Source organism: Halichoeres trimaculatus, unplaced genomic scaffold, assembly GCF_033239565.1.
Source record: "Halichoeres trimaculatus isolate MK-OKI-2021-1 unplaced genomic scaffold, fHalTri1.1 fHalTri1_scaffold_19, whole genome shotgun sequence".
Lineage (NCBI taxonomy): Eukaryota > Metazoa > Chordata > Actinopteri > Labriformes > Labridae > Halichoeres > Halichoeres trimaculatus.
In genome coordinates this window covers 20,113,051-20,133,405 of record NW_027437197.1, presented here as the reverse complement: position 1 = coordinate 20,133,405, position 20,355 = coordinate 20,113,051, and the positions used below count along the sequence as shown (strand labels likewise).

General features: G+C 40.3%; 1 protein-coding gene across 3 annotated transcripts in view; it reads left to right on the top strand.

Moving 5' to 3' along the window:
• The window catches only part of LOC141808006 (protein TANC1-like), a 118,827-nt gene that overhangs the window by 52,212 nt on the left and 46,260 nt on the right, over positions 1–20,355 (top strand). For all 3 annotated transcript variants that reach the window (XM_074694282.1, XM_074694283.1, XM_074694281.1), the window contains exons 5-7: positions 11,947–12,080; positions 14,252–14,441; positions 17,536–17,862. In XM_074694282.1, coding sequence (XP_074550383.1) covers positions 11,947–12,080; positions 14,252–14,441; positions 17,536–17,862 — 651 coding nt within the window. The remainder of the gene's footprint in view (positions 1–11,946; positions 12,081–14,251; positions 14,442–17,535; positions 17,863–20,355) is intronic.

Genomic DNA, 20,355 nt, shown 5'->3' with positions numbered 1-20,355 from the left:
GTGGAGTAATCTCACATGGCTCCTTCTTTGAGGACAGATAGAGTTTCTCGTGTGTCGGAGCAGTGTGTGCTCTTATTTCGTCTACATGTCCACAAGAACATTTATGTTTATTTATGCATGTGTGTGTGTGTTTGTGTGCATGAGTGCCTTTGCAACAGGCGGCCAACAGTCCGCCTGTCAAAATTGTTTCAGCTGTGGTCACAGACCTCTGTCTCTGTCATTCAAGACCAAACCTCAGGTCTCATCCTCTCCCACAATTATGTGGCCCTCTCACAAACCCCCTCCCCGTGTAACAACTCCCGGGCAGGAGGCCAAGCCCTAACCACCTGTTTCACCATGTACTGATTATCTTGTCAGTGCTGAAACTATGGTGTTGTATTGCTTTCACTTCTCTGCCATAAGTTAGCAATCAGACAACCATTCGATGTCATTCTCTTTACAACATGTTTAGCTCGTGTGCTAAGTGACTGTGATGCCCTTTGGAGTAATCATGTCAGCATTCATTAGCATTTATTAGTAAGGAGGTTATGAATAGCAGATATAATCCAGGGCTACATGAAAAGAAAAGTATGAAGATAGCCATACGTGAAGCGGGTAAGTGTGATCAGACTTTTTTCTTGGTTCCTGGCAGAAGAAACCTGTCATCAAAGAAAGAGCAAATGATGTAATTTCTAACAGGCACAGCAGGGATCCAGGCAGGGTGCATGTCAGGGATGATTTCTCAGATTTTTAAAACCAGCATCACTGTTGGAATGGATACAGATTTTATATTGAAAAGTCCTTAAACCAGAAGAAGTTATGTCAGGTTTACTTTGGATCTTCTCAACCTGTTGCTTTGTTAAAAGGAAATTAATCTCCTGAGACCCAAGCTTTTGTCAGGTGTGCATTTTTTTATTTCTCCTTACTACTTGGGATAAGTAAGACCTAATAGCTTAATAACTAAACTTGGTACAGGATGTTATTAGTTTTATTAGTCAGAGGTTCTCCTGTTTTGTGTCATTTTTTGGGGTTTTTTTTTTTGTTTTGTTTTGTTTTATTTTTGTTTGTTTCGTTTTTTTTGTAATTCTATATTTTGGTAAAGCACTCCTATTCCAATCATGAAATGTCACTACAACCATTTAGCTGTAAGCAGAATACCATAGCATACATGTTGCAAAATTAAAGTACACATGTATATACATAAATAAATACACAGATAAATACATTTGCCAGTGATTTTTAAATATTTTATATCGGAACATTAATTTTAACATTAACATTTGAGCAAAGGGAGCCTTCCATTTAGTTGTCTTACATGGTCAAAGTGTTGATTCACAGATACAAGAGTAACAAAACAAAAATAAGTTATTGTTATACATAAAAACACTGGTTTCAATCGGAAAATTTTGAGATAATTTTAACACTGCACTATTTTACTTCGGTGGCTGCTGTAGAAGTCTTTTGCTGATATTTCCAACATCTTGTTTTTACTGAAGTGGCTGTAGTGTTGTGATATTGATTGTGTTGTGAGAGCAGTGTCTCTAAATGTGACCAATAGGTCAACATTTTAAAGAAAATGAAGGATCATGGGTCTGAGAGGCAGAAATGTGATGTCTTTATGCGAGTATGCAGGGTATCAGGAAGTTGAGATGATTTCTTTCCCAGAAGCGAATGCAACGGGTCATTTGTGCATACAGCAGTTTTACAGTCGTGCTGTATTTTTTGTTTGATCCCCAAGACTTGCCGCCTTTTGTGCAATCAGGGCCCCATTGAAACCAGCTTGATGATATTAAAGCACCCTTTATTCACCATCTAACAGATGGAAAGGGAAGGAACTTTGTGGCAGCAGAGATGAATAGACTCTGATTTCTCTTTGACTGTTTCAGAGTTGTTACCCAGTCTGTTTTCTATAGACAGTCTATTTTTATCATTGTCTGGAAGCTATCTTTATTGTTTAATGCAAGCATCATTTTGCTGTCCTGAAGAAGCCTTAGCACTGTTGGTCAAGTGGATATCGAAGGGCCAGCAGTATGAATGGCTTTTAATAAAACCATAACTAATATATAGAGTTAAGCTGAGGTGTCAGTCAGACTTGTGATTACCGTTACCTCACCCTACCCCCTGCTCTCAACCTCATTTCACCTGAAGGATAATGTGCTATCAACAGTCCCTCCTCAGTCTCATTGGACTCTCCATTCACGTTCTTGGAAAAAGACACTTTCCCACATTGGAATGTGCAATAAGAGCACTCACTGTGCTTCAGGGGGGCACGTCACCTCGTACCTCTGAGCTCAAACGGGGAAGCAGGATGCATGTTCTCATCGAGGGTTCATTAAACAGGCTCCACTGTTGTGGTAATGAAACTCCAGCTGCTAATGAGCACCGGCTGGATTGTTTTCTCGGCAGGGAGAGAGCAAAGACAGCTCTCTGGAGCCGGTCTGTTCATGGCCTGCCCCTTCCTCCCCCTCCATCCTTCTTCTGCCCCTGCTGCCTCCGTCTCCATTCTTTTACAGTATCACTGCACTGCACGGCTGCTGTTTCACACCTGTTCATCAACTTCCTCAGGCTGTAGATAAACATTTCGCTTTGTTTTTGTCTCCATTTGCTGAAGGGTTAGTGGAATACTGAAAAGTGGTTTTATTAAGATTAGGGATGGGTACCGAATTTGGTACTTTTACAGGTACCGACTGAATTCTGTAAAAACTATCGGGTACCAATTCACGTGAAACCAAAAGTTACCATGTTTAGGCACCTAAATGCATCCTTGTGACTGTGAGGGAGTGGAAGAGAAGGTGATTTTTCATGGTGGACATGAACACAGCATTGCAAGTTTACAAAATGAAGAATCAATATACTAAGCTAAAATAAATATATATTTCATTGTTAAACAAATTGATATTTTTTACCACATAAACACAAAAAAAGTACTGAAAGTGGTACCGTTGGGTACTGATACTGATTGCCAGGTACCAGGCATAGGTACTGTATTATTTCAAATGTAAAAGGCACCCATCCCTAATTAAGATATTCCATGTAGCACAAATAGATATAACTTTACTGTAGTCAGTTTAAGCTACACAGTTACAGAAAAAAATAAATAAAAATGGAGCAATGTTTTCATCAGACTTGTGTCATAGAGTGAAAGATTTTAAACATGACGACACATTTTGGCATAAATGACTTATATAACTCATCAAGTCACAATAGATTTGACTGAAATAAGAACATTTGTGTATCTTAGACTGTGTCTGCATTGGCCTCTTGTAAAAGTGCTCAACTGTTCCACTGGCACATTACCGGACAACGATGGTAGTGAAACAAAAAGGCTACTTGTCATGTGGAGAAACGTGACAGCTGCATCTGGTCCACCTCCAGCTGTTGAAGTTGCTGCCATCAATCACACACACACTAACTGGTGAGGACAGCCAGAGCAAGAGGCAGATTTGTTCAGTTTTATCTAAAGTCTGGTCTGGGTAGCAACAGCTTTGGGAATAGACGAGGGGCTGATTTATAATAGATTTCAAGGCAACTTTTGAAACGTGGAATGTAAAATGAGTGCAGTTCAGTAAACAGGTGGGCTGAAAACATGGAGAAGCAGCAAAAGCAGCAAATCTAGCCCCTCTTCATACATTCTCAGTGAGACAGAAGTCCAGAGACTCTGATCTACTCAGTTTACTCCACTTTCTCTTTGGTGTATATGAGGCTTCATCTGTGACACTGATTTAAGGAGTCCAGCTTGCAGTCATGACACTGTGGTTAAATTATCCCTGCATAAAGGTAGAGCACTTACAGTGAGATGTACAGCAGCGCTGAAAGCAATTGGAATCACTAAACTAGCAGCCTTCTTTGATGCACTTCAGGAAATACATGAAGAACAGAGAAACGACACACTGAAATTTCTGTTTGTGATTCATTTGTAGGTGAAAACACATTTTTATTGAAAATTAAAATGGATGAAATGTGTCTCTTGACCTGGAGGTGACTTCCATCCATTTTGTTGTTGTGTTTCTGCTTCTTAGACTGCAGAACTCGTTTGAAGATGAACACAAGACAATAGCCCAGGGAAACATTTGCTACACTTGGATAAGATGGTCTGATTTACGACGTGTAAAGACATGCAAATTGCTGTCTCGTGCCTGTGCATTAAAAGTGCACATGGTCTTGTGATAGTCCTTTTTTCTTTGTGTTTTAAACAGGAGCAGAAAACTACATTTTTGGCCTTGAGCTTCGGTTACTACTGAATGGGAGACACTGTAGTTGAAGGCTTTACAGTCTAAACTTTAGTCTGTACAGCTGTTGTAGTCAAAGAGGGCACAAACATTGACCATGCTTTGTGAGAAATCCTTGAGGAGATAATGACAAGTAAAGCCGTCGAACAGTCTCTTTCTACCTCAGGTGTCCAGTAACTACAGTTTGTTGGTGTCACAGACAGCAGTGAGGTCAAACAACTGCAGCAGCAGTGTTAACAGTGATAGCTGCTATGTTACATTAAAATCAGTGGCTGCTCAGTGAAGCTTCAGATGCGATCAGATTGACTGAAAGGTGGCTGAAAGGTTACAGAAGAGAGCTCCTGACTGAAAGGTAGCTGAGTTGATCTGCAGCCAGGTTGGAGGAATCTGGCTGGAAAGTTATAGAGCAGCATGTGTCTCTTTTGGACCACATTCTTAGTGCCCTAAAGCAAGACACTTAATCAGCAGCAGATGACTCGGATTGTTTTGAGCAGTTTCTAGCTTTGGAAATAAATGTGAAACAATAAGTAGAGATCCTAGTATGAACAGGATCTTCTTTGCGTGCCATGTGACTCTCAGGTGTTCTGGCTGTCAGCAGGCAATAAGAAGGTGAGGAGGGATATGTTGGTGATTATGACGCTCGTTAAAAGAAATAATAACAGAGCTCTGGGCTCAGGCAGTGCATTGTGAAGCTGTTGTCAAGACAAGGCCACTATCTGACTGAATCTAACTGCAAACAACAGCAGCATGCCTTAAAAAGAGATACTCACACACTGCTATGGGTTTTTTATATTCAACACTGACTCTGTGAACAATTAGCTTGCAAAGTGAATATTTGTGACTGCAGCTGCTCTGATTTTAATTCGTTCTCTTGGTGCAGTGTTTTGATTTGCAGAGATAGTCCTGGCTTAAAATATCATTATTGATTTGGCCTCAGTTTTTTCTTTTCTCCACCATCGCTGTGTGAGATCTTTATGAACCAAAGCTCCTAACGAGCTCCCACCTGCTTGTTTTTCTGCTTTCCCTTAACATCAGGTTGAGTTTGCATGAAAATCCTAAAAACAAAGAGTCTCACTGTGCCCGAGTCTGCTTCATCATCAATCTCTGCAAATCCATAATATGTTTGTTTTTATGTAGGACGAAAAACCCGCCCATGACGGAATCACTAACCGCTAATGTACTCCAGCTATAAACGCGTGATGCCCCCTTTTAAAGACCAGGGACTGATTCCCACTATCTGTAGCCAATCTAATAAAAGTTGATGAAGCATCCCATTTGTTGTTGTATACTTGGAATTACTATTGACCCACAACTGGCACTCAATAATGATTAAATCACGCGGCTGGATTTAACAACCCTATGTTTATTCTTTACATAAATCTCAGTTATACTGCTTTGTCACTTGATCATGTTATACTAGAGTTATTAGGATCATAGGCACTCATTGATTTTTTTATTGTTGAAGAGAATTGTGTGTGTGGAGTATATGGATGGGCACATTAAAAGCATCTTGAGGACCACAAACTTTAATGATAGAAGCTCCAGTTAAGATGCCACAGAAACACAGCATTGAGCATTTATATTGTCAGCACTTAAAAGCCAACAAATACTGTGTTTGCTCATGTGCAGACTCATAAAGATTCATTGATGTTGTGGAGGATGAGATCAATGAATTTGATTTGCCTGTAACACAATCATAGTGATGCAAAGACTTAAGATGTGAGCTGTCCTCCACTAACCCCGAATCCCTCCATAAAGTGTTTATTGTTTGCATTCAGGGCTTGATGTTGTCTTTACACCAGCGACCTCAAAAGGCACCGACTGCACAAACTGGCAGTGATCTTTTTTAATTTATTTTTGCAAAGGTGTAGAATAGAATAACAGAATAGACCTTTATTGTCATTGTAACAAGTGCAACGGAATTGAAGTCACAACAGCAATCAAGAAAAACAAAAGTTAAAAAGTGCAAAAAGGTCCATAAGAAAATAGATGATGACAGCTTGTCCATCATTGTCCAGTTCAGCCAGCCTCCACCTCCACAGGGTCCAGGACTGAGCTTCTTCAGCAGTCTGTTCAGTCTTTGTCTCCTGGATCCTGTCTGCTCACAGCAGGTGAAGCTCTTCCAATGTGGCGTTGGTGTCTGATGTTAGCTCCATTAGCCATGTCTGTGAATAGCATGATGCTACTCTGCCCTCTGGTATTCCCTCTGTTGCTGGGTTAGCACGGCTAGCTCGTCCATCTTATTGGAGATAGATCTTACGTTCCCAATAATGATGGATGGAAGGACAGGTCTATGTAGTCACTTCTTAGCTCACACCTGAGAACCAGCACGTCGTCCTCACCTCCTTCTCCTCACCTTGTGGGAAGACATCAGGCCTTGCACCAGTTAGCATTGACATGCTACAGGCTGATAACAGCTGATTTCACATGTAAACAATGCAGCCATGGTTACATGTAGGATCTCCAGACAAATGCAGGAGAACAAGTAGTAAAAGTATCACTGAAGACACAAAAAGTTTGGTGTCTATGACCAACAAATGAGCCATCCAAAGTAATGAACCACTCCAAATACAAAGATTACAAAAAAGAGACAAAAAAATTACAAGAAATGGACAAAAAAGAGAGAGCTGCTGCAAAAGGCAGCCATAGCCAACAGGGCGGCGTCTAGCAACCAGCAACCAGTTTATTTGTACAACATACATTTTACAGATGAATCACCATCAATGTAAATAACAAATACCCTGTGGTCTGTTTCAAATAAACATAAAAATATACTTCAATGACAATAATGATCAGAAAAGTCTTGACGTACAAATTCGAATCAAGCTAGCATGAATGCCTCAGTACATCCTCATCTCAATCAAACAACTCCATGTTGTGAGGAAACAAGAACAGTACAGTCGTACTAATAACAACAAGGGGTGGGAGAAAAAAATGATATATCGGGAGTTTTTTGTTTGACAATATCAAAATCAGGATTCTTTGACAAATATTGGTTTGTTTTTTCAAATTCAAATTATTGATTTTAGTCTTTGTTTATAAACTGAATTGGAAAAAGTACCACTTTCCTCCAACAGAGGGTGAAATGTTTCTCTCTGACTCAAGTGATTGTGCATTTTATGGGAACATATGGTTCCTGATACAGTCCAATACATTATTATCAGTATTTAACTTTTCACATGGTTTGGTGTTAAAAAAGCAAACTGAAAATCAAAAATTGTAAATATCTAAGATTTGCAATTTAAATAGAATTGGCACCCCAAAAATCGTTATAGAATCAAATCGGAAGAATAGCATACTGTCCCAGCCTTAATAACAATACCATCAACATCATCATTGATATTTTGATAATAATCACAATTATTGTATAGCAATAATTATGAAGGTCAAGTCTGAAGAAAAATAGCCACATGGAAGGGCATTCAAATCCAATGTCCGTTCATCTGCAATATCTGAAAATGCATCAGTTGCTACTATTTTTCAAGTGACATTATAACAAACATACAAAGAAAAAAAATTTTACTGATGACTCTCCATTTCCTATTTTATATTTGGACACGTACATTTGTTCATATTTAGCTTAATCCAGGTAATGAATCTCAAGTTGGTCTAGAAAGGGCCACACCTCTCTGTCCATCCTCCTCCACTCCAAAGATGGCTAAATGTCAAGAAAAAGACCCCATATTTTATCAAAGGCTTCAGGTTTTCTTCTCCTCACATTGTATTGTATTTTTCAGGAGTACAGTGGCAGTGATCAATTTGAGTTCACTGTTTGTGCTAATATGTTTTCCGTTAGCATCTTCACATCTTCAACATAAAACCTTTAGGCGCACATGACAATTGCTAGTTTCCTGTCAGCCTTGTAAAGTGCTCAGTTCATCAAAAATGAAGATGAATGCTCTTTCAGAGGCACCACTCTCCGTACAGTATGTCAGAGCTATAAAATACATCCTTACACAAGAAAACAGGCAACCCAGTAGGCAGAAGTGTCAGCCAGCTAACATAAATTTCCTGTACAGTCTCAACTTAGATATACATCTTGTCTGGCATTACTTACAGTATCTTGTCCAACACATTTTGTTCTTGGCTGAAGGCGCAGCACATGACGAACATGTGCCAAGCCATAATGCTTTATTTTGTCTTGCAGAGAAGCCTGACAAACGGATGGCATGCTTTTCCTCTCCCTTGTAGAATTGCTCTGGTGGTAGCTTTAGAGTTGAACAGCTGTTTGCATTTCAGTCATGTCCAGCATAAGTTTTCAAGGCAATCCAACAACCTTTGGTGTTCTTAAATTAGTGGAGAATTAGTTCTCACCACTCGTGTAATCTGCTTGATTAGGCATGCTGCGTATAACCGTATCAAAATTCAGCTGCTTGTCAGGGAGAGGGCAGCCAGACACTGCTACTTTTTCCCAAGGCTCCTTGCTTTGAAGTGTCCCCTAACAAGAGTGTTTTAGTTATAGATATAACAATAAGGTTTTTCTTATTCACCAAAGGGAAAAAACAGTTTGTTCCCTCTTTCTAAGCTGCAGGACAGACTGACTGAACAGCAGCAAGTTTCACCTCGTGTGGAACAACAGGCTTTTCCCAGCTGAAGATTTTGTCTGCACGCGTGTGATTTTGGCTCAGCATGCAGACAGATGTTAAGAAAAGGCTTCGGATGAATCCTGAAAATGGAAGCTCTCTTCAAGAAAGTAGATCCTCAATAAAGTGAGAACATTGAGTTGAACAGGGTGGATTGGATTTTACTTTTCTCTCTATCTCTGCTCAAACTATATGTACTCACCAACCCTGCATGAAAGCATTTCCTAATGTAGAAACACATTATCTTGGTAGGCGGCTCTGCAGTGTTTCACTTTCCCTTTAAATGGTCTTCAGTGGAAGTTGGGGGCTTAGGGTTTCAGGTCCATGTTGGCTTAGATTATGATGCAGCCTTGCCATGGTCTCCTGTCCTGTTCATCCCCCACAGCATATGAAAAAATACATCATTGCTAAAGGCTGTGAGGCTATGTTTTGCTTAATGTTAAAGAGAAACTAAAAGTGACAAAAAGATTATTGCCTTCAAGATTATTCCAAATTAAGGCCCCTCATCAGGACTCTTTGATTAATGGAGCTCACATCATAGATTTCATTAATCAAGGACTGCACGTTAAGAGTTACTCCCCTCTCATCTCACTACCTAACTTTGGATTTGTACTGTGAGGAAAATCATATATAATTATATGAAAAACCGCCTCAAGGAAGGATGGGGGGATATCAGGAAGCTCACACTTTCATTTGGTAGAGATATGAGAGCTCATATTGAATATGACGTGATCTAATTGAGGATCCCCCAAACTCTACGAGGGCCTTTAAAATTGCATTAAGGACACAACAGTAGTCAAACATAATCCAGCAGGTTAGAGCATGTAGCTCTGACACGTTTGAAGTAGGGGTGAATATTGGCTAGAACCTCGTACGATATGCATCAGGATACTTGGGTCATGATACGATTAAATCAGGATATCACAACATTGCGATATTCTACACAGTAAATTATTTGATTGAAAACAGCTTTTTTATTTTATTGTGTTTGAAATAAAGACAGACAGATGCAGTTTTTCATTCATACACTTAACTTGAAAACATGAAATATGTCAAGTTTGTCACTTAAACTACTGTGACAATAAACTATTGTTGTAAAAAAAATGTTGGGTGAAAGATGTGGTCAGTTGGTGAAACTGATAAATTTCATCTGGTGAAACCAATGTTACTCATCAAAAATTAAAAATCTGATACATGGCTATGATTATTATTTTATCAGCACATCACTACACTGTATAAATTAAACTTAAAATGATTTTAAACCAACTGACCTAAAAATAGAGAGAAAACGTTGATGTTTACAGCATCAAAACCCACATTATCAAGTTTAGGAATAAAATATATGTAATATAATAAAAATATATGTAAAATATATAAAATATATATGAATAAACTTTGAGATTATATTTTTTATACAGTTTATGGGCAACATACAGTGGAGTAGCTTTTCGGCGCCACCTACCACAGTGAAGGTACAGAAGACATGTTGTACTTCCAACTCACCAAAAATATAAATGTTTATTCTAACAAAAAAAAACTATATCAGAGTTAAATTATCTAATTTAAGGATGGGTACTGAATTAGGTACTTTTATAGGTGCTGATCGAATTCAGTCAAAAGTACCGGGAACCAATTCACACAAAATCAAAAGGTGCCATGTGCAAGGTTATATATTGAAGAATACATATGCTAAATTTAAAAACATAGATTTTATTGTTCAACAAATTTATATTTTTCACCACATAATCGCCAGGTACCGGGCATCGGTTTTACCGTATCGTTTCAATTGTGAAAGGTACCCATCCCTAGTTTTATCACAGGTCAAAGTATCGCGATATTTTGCCGTATCAGTGTTTTTTCACAACTCTAGGTTAAAGAGGCGGGGAAAAAAACTGCTCAATACCATTTTAAGGTGTTAGTTTTTTTAGCAGATTCAGTGCACAGAAGTGTTTGATAGTTCCTCATATTTTTAGACTGGAGGTTGCAGCTTAGTGTAAATGCAGCTTAAGTGTCCATATGGGCTTCTAGTTCAAATAAGTTGTAGTTCATTTTTGCTTGTTTGCTTGTTTATACATCAGGAAGTCCAACTTATTATCTGAGAGTCAGTAAAATGTGGAAATCAACCTCCCTCCTTTAGACAGAATTTGTTAATGGTCATCTCACATGTAAATGAATCATTGATTTTAGGAGTATTTGTGTTTGTGTGTTGGTGTGTGTGTGCAGATGGACATTTCTAACTCCATGAGGTCGTTTCATAAGTACATGTGGCTGCCAACATTATTAATGACCCTAACAGAAAGAGGGTAAAGGGGAAAATAAAGGAGAGAGGAGGGAAAGGTGCTGACAGAGAACTGCATAATAAGCTTCTGTAACTTGGACAACTGCCTCCTCCCTCCCTCCCCCACCCCCCCCCCTCCCTCCCCTTCTGGATGTCATTTACCCTCAGGTAAACCTAAGACTTCTCCTAAAATAAACTCCAGGACCATACACAAGCATAACACGTGTATAGATCATGACGAAGCCTCTTCTCAGACTGATTTTAATACTTGCAAACACAAAATAAATTGCCGGTGGTCTCTGTCTTGTTGATGGCGTCCCAACCTTGAAATTTCACTCTCAACAAGCATTAAGCTCTGAGAGCTGAGACCACAAACATTTTAAGCTGGGCTGAAGAAAACCCATGTCCACTCATTGATATTCAGAGGCTCTATGAGTGAGAGCTGTAAACAACCAGGAGCCCTGAAATTGGCACTCAAGGCGTGTTGCAGGACACACACACACACACATACACACACACTGAACACACACTCACTCACACAAGGTCTCTGCTTTCTTAACAATGCTTGACATTCACATGCATTCAGACTCCTTTAAAACTCACACACACCAGCCACTGCCCCCCACTGAACTCCCCCTCTCCTCTTACTCATCTCCCCCCACCTCCTCCCACCTCCTCCTCTGGTCTGCAGCACATCAGCAGCAGCTGGAGAGTGCAGCATAACATTTGAGAGCTGAGCCGCTGAGGGCAGGGCAGGCGGATCAGCCCTGTGTGGGCCATCCAGCGGAGAGAGGGAATCTGCCCGCTAACTCTCTGACTCCCCCCTCCTCACCCCTCTCTGTTTCTCTCCTTCTCTCCCCCTCCCTCTCCTCTCCAGAGCTGCAAGCGGAGAAACAGCCAAGCTCCTCCTCTCCTGCCACTCAGGAACTGATGACAAGGCTCGGCTTTTTATTAGGAGAAGGGATCCCGGGTACGGCACGCATACCTATGGACGACAAGAATGAAAAGAAGGTATTTCATTTTCTCCCTCCCTCCCCTCCAACTCCCTCCCTCCTTCCAGCAGAAGCGGCTGCCACTCCTGCTGCACACAGATAGAGAGATAGAGGAGACAGGGTGAGGATGAGAGGCACAGGGAGTTGTGACAGTGGACTGGATTTTTTTTTGTTGCAGCTTGATGCATTTTTCCCTCTGTGCATTATCTTTGGATGGGGATTAGGAAGCTCCTCTGGGAATTATCTTTCTGACACAAACAACGGTAACTGTCAAAAGTGTTTTTCTTATTATTGTATGTGAAATATCTTCTTAAGAAAGTATCTGTATTTAAAATTGACTGCATGTGCTTACATTTTAGTGCAGGATCTTTAGCGTGGTGTGTACGTCTCCCACGGTAACTTGAGTGCTATTCCAGGGGCTCTTGAATGTGTAACAAGAGTGTCTGAGCTCAGGTCCAGAAATAGAGTTATGTTAGGTCTGAGCCTCAGTTTGTTTGGCTCCACTAATTAAGCTTGTGCTGTGTGAAAAGCAGAGCAAAGCGCAGCACGCTACCCTTCCCCTCATTCATCTCATGCCTCGGACACATTTTGACTTCAAACCCACATTTCTGGGAAAGAGACGTAAAAAGTATCTCACGAGTGAAATTCACAAGTTGAGATGTCAAAAAATGGAGCCTGACAGTGTGGGAGCATAATGACTCTGTGTGTGTGTGTGTAGGTGTGTGTTTTCAGTTAGGGAGGAGTACATTACTGTCATCTGCGAGCAATTCTTTTTTCCTCCATACTGCTGTTTAACAACATTTCTGGCTCAGCATGATGTTTTTAGCTCTTTGGTAAATTATTTAATGTAAGTAAGCTGCTCGGCTCCTCCTGTAACTTGTGAGGTGGCGTCAGTGCAGGGCTGCAGCTTTAGGTTGAATATTGCAAAACTCACTTTCATGCTCTTGCAGAACAAACTTAGAAAAAGGGTTTAGTAGCTAAAATTAACATTCCACACATTTTAATGATGCCTTTACTCGTTCAGCATCCTTCCTGGTTGGGCTGTTTGTATTCTTCCTGAACAAACATGCAGACCTTTAAAAAGCAGAAGGAGTGAGTTCAGTTACTAACAAACTCAATTTTGGATGAAGAATCATTTTTTAATGTTTCTGCAAAAAAAAAACAGTAAGGAGTTGAGCTCTAGTGGTTGAAATGTTTGTGGTGGTTTTCTGTGATTTAATTGCAGTTTGTTGGAGGCAGCCTTGTGGTAAGTGCTGTGTGGGAACTATGGGTGAAAGTCCCTCAGGCAACAAAAGCTGTTAGGTGAAGATGGTGTACTTAGGCTGAGGCTTGGTTTAATTAATCTGAGTGTTGAATGCTGTAAATGAAAACAGATAGGGATTTATAAAATACACAAGCACTCCTCTGATTTCACCAGATTTTAAAAATATGGAGATAGACTGTTTGATAGATTAATGTCTTTAAATAGAGCACTGTATCTTCTAAAGACGTCCATGGAAAGTAAAGTTTGATGAGATCTTCAACTTATGTAAATAAAACAAGGAGAGGCTCCTCTTGGTTTTTCCTACTTTAGAACAAAGCTAACGCTGCTGAGCTACAGTATATTGTCTTCAATCAGAATACAGTTTAGGAAAGATGGGAAACAGGACAAACCAGCTTTAATTCAGATTTCTCCGGTTGTCGGTTAGGTCAAAGATTCAGCTGCTGTATGGTTGTCAGACAGGCTTGGTAGCAGAGGGAAGGTATCCATTGTGTCACAACAAAGTAGAGACTTCTCCCCTCGTGGGATTCTCTTCAGGCTTATTTCGGGTCTTCCAGACACATGAGTGTGTAATTATCAAGCCTTGCTCCCTTCGCAGCGCCCATGCCCTTCGGCTCGTGTGTCATGCTCGCACGTGAAATGCTTGTTTATTTGTGAAAGAGAGTTTTGCATTACTTTCACATGATCAGATAGTTTTCTCAGCTCAGATAGGCTTGTAATTCCCTTTAGTTTTCTCAACTCTCCTTCCAAATAAGGCCGGAAAGTTATTTGTTGTTGTTGTAGTTATAGCCGCTCATGGTGAAAAAATGCGAGCATATTGCCAGCTGACAGTTTGAATCAGGTTGGCTTCATTCTTCATCGACACATTTGATTCATGGAGCACATTATTCATATACCTGACTACTTTTTTCTGTTTTTTCCTTCCTCAGTGCTCTGTGACTAGCCAGGGCATCAGCCCGTGCTCCACGCTGACCAGCAGCACAGCATCTCCCAGCACCGACAGCCCATGCTCCACACTCAACAGCACGACCAGCCGGCCCCCCCTCAGCCGCTCCAGCCCCTGTGGGACCATCACGAGCCCCAGCTCCACACTTGAGAGCAAAGACAGTGGGATCATAGGTGAGAATCAACAAGGTGGATGCTGAATAACATGTAGCTTTTTACCTCCGCTAAGGAGGTTATGTTTTTGGGAGGGTGTGTCTGTTTGTCTGTGAACAACATAACTCAAAAAGTAATTGACAAATCTTCATGAAATTTTCAGGAAATGTTCAAAATGAGATAAGAGAGAAGTGATTATATTTTGGAGGTGACCTGGATCACCTTCTGGGTCCAGGTGTTTTTCAAAGGATTCTTCATCATTGTGAGATAGGGCTGTTTTTACCATATGTGTCTATAACTCTACGATAAATGATCGGATTGCTTTGCAAAACAATACAAGACATGGTCACCATAATTTCTGACAGATGTAAAAGTACGATCCAGATCCTGGCAAAATTCTGGATACTAAGATCTGGATTATGAAATATGTACTGGGTTATCGTACAACCCTGCAACTAACACCAAATTATAGCAGACAGTCTGCTGAAAGGGAGTATAACATTAAAGTAGGACTAAAGTGTTGCGTCACAACCACAATATGCTTGGTGGAGGTCTACGTTCTCTGAGTGATTTTCTAGTTTGTCTTTATTTTTAGGAAGTTTTAAAAGAACAACACAAAAACAAAAAGCCCTCCATGAAAAAATACAAAAGCTGTCAATGCATAACTCATTTTTGACCTTTTGTTGCTCTCCTTTGCAAATTAGTGTCACAATGGCAACAGGAGCAAACAAAACAGACTTGTATCCATGAATATGCAGAGATGGAAATAATGGAAATGCCTGATTGTGGAATAAGGCCCCTGCATTTGGAACTGATTGTCTTAAGCTTGCAGAATGATGCAGATACCAAACTGACACAAAGAATGCTCCAAACTGTCCATTGAATAGTTTCTGTTTGACTTCACTGCATTTTTAAACCACCTGTGGCACCTCTGCCAGAAGAGTCGATATAACCATGCCAGGGATGCTCGCATTGAGCCAACTCAGCTGCAGATCCACAGGACGGCACAGCCAATCTGTGGAGTTAGGAGTGCTGGCATCCAATCTAAAGTAATGACAAAAAAAGCAACTTCACCAGTGGCTACATCACTCGCTGGGTTTGACCGAGAAACCAAAAAAACAATAGCTCTGCTGTTCTCTCCCAACTTTTTTTCTTTCCAGCATTTTCCTGCATTATAATCAGTTATTGAAGTATTTATGTTAAGCTCTCCTTCTTCTAAGTTCCAGTCTGAGAATTGTTACCTCATGTGCACTCTGATTTAACAATAAGTCTCACATTTCATGGCGTCACTCATTCATCCTTTCTGTGAAGCCTGTCAGATCTTTGTGTTGGAGTGAAAAGCGTTTGTGTCAGGTTGTATATATCCTCCACAGTGCGTCACTTATTGGCTTTGCCTTGAGCTGTTCTGGTAGGAGCGAGCATTGAGGTGACAGTTGCCACAGTTAGAGGTTGTATTATATCTCTAGTAATAGCGCTGTAAGACATTCAGGGATTTATATAAGCTGACAGAAATATGGCATAGTCTATTGATGAATTAATCCGTCTACTGTTCCTGCTCGCATGGCTTTTAGTAGCTGTATAAATGCTTGAGATTCATCCTGAAAATGGCTTTTAAACATTTGTGTTGATGATTCTATACCAATTTGTAACCATATGATCCTCTAGCTATCCTAAGTTGAACTTTAACAAAGTCAAATCAGCTGTTAGCAATGAGCTTGTTTGAGCTAGCTTAAGTATCACACATTTCATGGCTGTTTATGTGCCTGACTGACATGTTGCCGTCATGCTAAAGCCAGATCCATCACTATAAGTTAGATTTCTGCAGAGTTGATTATGATGAGTCAGTCATCCTGTCCCCCAGGGCAGTATCATAGCTAGCTGCTAAAAAATTTATGGAAGCTTGATGTAGTATCTCCCAGCATAGTGCGCTGACATACTGCCGCCCAGGATGATGCACACGTGTTGCAGACGATCTCATTGTAAAGCCGCTCTGCTGGTCTTGAGTACAGGTTTATTTGATGGAAAATTACACACTGCTGAAGGTGGTCCACGACATCCCGTCCAAAGGCCTCCTTAGGACTGTGTAGGAATGGAAAGAACAAAGCTATGTTGTGTCCATAAGTCAGATTCCAGCCGCTGATTAATGCTCTTTGGTCTTTGAAGTCTGAGTCAGACTCTGATTTCAAAAGCACATTAATTTGGCTTTGTATTACGTTAAAAGCTCCTTAATGGAATTGGGGAGATTTTGCAATGTCTTAACATTTTCAAAACAGCTCCCAGAAGGAGTTCAGTGCAAACAACCCCACTGGATAAGACCAAAAAACAGTTCTGGTGAAAGTAAAATGACGAATTTCATTCCTGATGCCATGCCAAGAGAAGGGATTTACGTATACATGCTACATCAGACTGTCACGAATGATTTCTGATTCTTTCATGTCAATAATACAGCAGACAAAAGGTCCAGGATGTGATCTGTTGATGTTACTGATGATGCAATGTGCTGCAGCATGATGAAATCCAGATTAGGCATATGTGATGCAAACAGCCAGCTGGCCAGTCAGTTTCTGTTGTCAAACTCATACTGATGTTTTTGTGTCCAGCTGCCTGTTAATATGTAGCTCTGGCCCTCCACTCTCCTTTTTGTATTTGATGGTTGGGTAAGCCTGAGGGAAGATTAAAAGATTTATTTGTCATTTTTGGAAAACACCTGTTCGATATCAAACCTTACCGATTCAGCTCTAAACACAAACTTGGAATCCTCCGTCCACGTTTAGATCTGTAACACAGCACAGCAGGAAAAGAGTTCAACACAATCAGACAATCTGAGCTCAGAAAATGATTTTTGCAAATCCATGCCGTCATATCTTTCATTAGTGTAAGCAGGCTGTCTCTGCAATAAAAATTCAGGTGGTGAACAGTGTTGATAAGGACTCGGAGGAAAAGCAGAGAGTTATTCAAATTTAAAAGTTCCATTACAGCTCAGTATCTCAGCAAAGATGAAGACAGATAATGTTCATAGCACACAAAGAATCTTACTCTCACATTTCTCGCCACTTACCCTCGTCCTGCCTCCCTCGCCTGCTCTAATCCGCTCTGGATTCTCATCTCCTCGCAGCCACCATCACCAGTTCCTCAGAGAATGACGACCGCAGCGGCTCCAGCCTGGAGTGGAGTAAGGATGGCAGCCTGAGGGGCAGCGGGCGCCATGGCCTGGCACAGAGCGTGCGGGCCGACACCTGCTCTCCTGTGGCCGAAGAAGACTCCAACAGCGCCACAGCTTCACCAGCCGACACCCCGTCCAGGACAGACCAGCAGCATCAGCAGCAGAGCAGCACATCAGCAGGGGCAGCGCAGCCTCCAAGTCACTCACCTGAAGGACCCGTTCCATATCCGCCGCAGACGTCTTCTTCTCTCATGATGCCGAGGCCGAACTCTGTAGCAGGTAAGAGCTCTGTGGTTTCCAGCTCTCGACATCTGGATGTTGTCTGTGAGAAAGATCTCTGTTAACCTTTCCTCAGTGTACATTTAGCATTACAAGAAACATTTCACTCCTTCTTGTAGCCTGGTAACCTTTTGTTATGCTGACAAGGAAACTGACTGTGTGTGCTGGGGTGTCTTCAAGCATTGCATTGCCAGTCAGATCTAGATCGAAATGCTGAGATACCATCGCTGCCTGAGGCTGACAAGCGTTCTGTCACTTCTAGTCCAAGTGAGTGACACACAAATGAAAAATAAACGTGGAGGTTTAAAAAAAAAGTATGAAGATGTTGGTGTTTTTCAGGAGCCAGGTTTCAGTGAGCAGCGGGGTTAAAAGCAGAGATTGGGATTAGGCAGCTGTTGTGTGTTGTGCCTCAGCCCTTCCCTGCCATGTTGGACTCAGGCGTGAGCCACCGTCTGGCTGATCTGTTCTGCATTCCTGCCCTGGAGCCTCTCTGTTATGGCTCAGCTCGCCATATCCACACAGCTGTCACAGTTGTTGATATCCCCTCGCTACCCTCTTTTCCCTCCTCTGTCTTTCCCCCATTTTCCAAACTCAGATCTCCATCTCACTGCCTTGCTCAGTTTTTACCGCTGCTTTTGACCTTCGCCCTGTTGTTGTTAGGAACCTGAACGTTTAAAGTTTCTTTGGGGGGTAGTTTTCACACGGTGTTGATGCAGGTACCAGCAAAATCGAGCCATAACTGACAGACATGGTTGAATTCATACTTCAGAGCTATAAGTTTTTAGCTGAGACAAACCTTGTAAATCCACCAAGCACAGATGTTGGATTTGAACACATTAGTAAAACGTAAAAACTAGACATGCTCATCCTTACATATGAAACTGATCTTATATACACCTCCAGGGAGGTCTGACAGCCAGCAATGGGTTGCTTTTTGCTCTGAGACCTAAAACTCTGGACACTTTTTTGGTTGTTTTAAGTTAAACGCTTTCACTTTCATTTGAAATATTTCATCTTGGAAAAAATCACAGCAGAAATGACAGATTTTGTAAAGAAATACATATTAAGGGTCATGTTACTATCAAGTAAAAAAGCCATAACACAAAAATGGCTTACTACAGAGATACCTAAGGTCAAGGGCTGGGTTGAAGTGATGCAAAGAATTTATACCATGGAAAAAATGACGTACTTGCTCAGATTAGAACTGATTAATTTGAAAGACTCTGGTAAAAATGGATGGAGTACACAAAAACAGCTAAGTTGCATTTTATGACATAAAGGTTGGTAGTCATCACCTTAGTTCACGCTACAGAGTTCAGATTTTAACTGTTACTCATATTGTTATTCCATGTTTTGTTCCATTGTTAATATTGTAGGTTTTATTTTGATTAATGACATTACTATCACAATTTAGGCATTACTTTAAGAACTGTTGTTCATTTTATCATTTTATTTTAAAAAAATCTTTCCATGGATATACATAGTTATATTAGTTTATGTTTCTTAAGGGTTTATTTTTCAAAAAATCCTTATAAATTTACTACTTTTGTTATTATTTCCTCACTTACTCTTGTTTTTGTACCCATTATTTTTTCCCTGGGCCTTCTTTAAACTTGTAGATGTTAACCAAAAGGATATTTAGCTGAAAATCTAGACTCTAGAAGTACCACATGACAGACTCCTAAAATGACAAAGGAAAAAAAATTATATATATATATATATATATATATATATATATATATATATATATATATATATATATATATATATATATATATATAATTTTTAATTTTTAACAATATATATTATATTTTTGTATCTAATCCATGTCATGACTGTTAAAAATGAACAGAGGAAGAGAGAGAAAATAATAGGAAAAATTGTATCTAATATGTATGGAATAAGTGATTCAATGATACAGTATTTCAATAAAAGAGAATTAAAATAAGAATAAGATTGGAACATTATACAGGTATATGCTGCCAGTTAAAAAAAATGAAAAATAAAAAACGGGATCAGCCCAAATCAGTATCGGTGGGTCAGGCTTTTTAAAGATTGGTGAACAGCCAGAAAATTGTGATTGGTGCACCTCTAGTAAAAAGCGATTCAGCCCACAGCCTTACCTGCAGCCATAACCTGCTTCGTACCCAGGGGAACATGCAGCACATGCTTGCTGTTGTGTTGACATCATGCCTGAAATAACAGCGATATAAAAACACTGGACATGTGTTTGTGGTGGCAGACTCAAGACTGTGTAGAATGTAAAAGGTAGAGTTCAATAAATCATCTTGTAAAAACAAAAAACACCAGCATCCTGGAGACTGTAACACAGTTTGTGGAGCAGATGAACAGCATGTCACTGCACTGTGAAAGCAGACAATTCCATTATTGAGGAGAAATCACAAGAAATTGTAAAAGCAGAGAAAGGCTCAGCAGAAGCCAGGAAGGAAGCATCATAAAAATGTAAGTGCACTCCGGTCAGATCAACGGCCA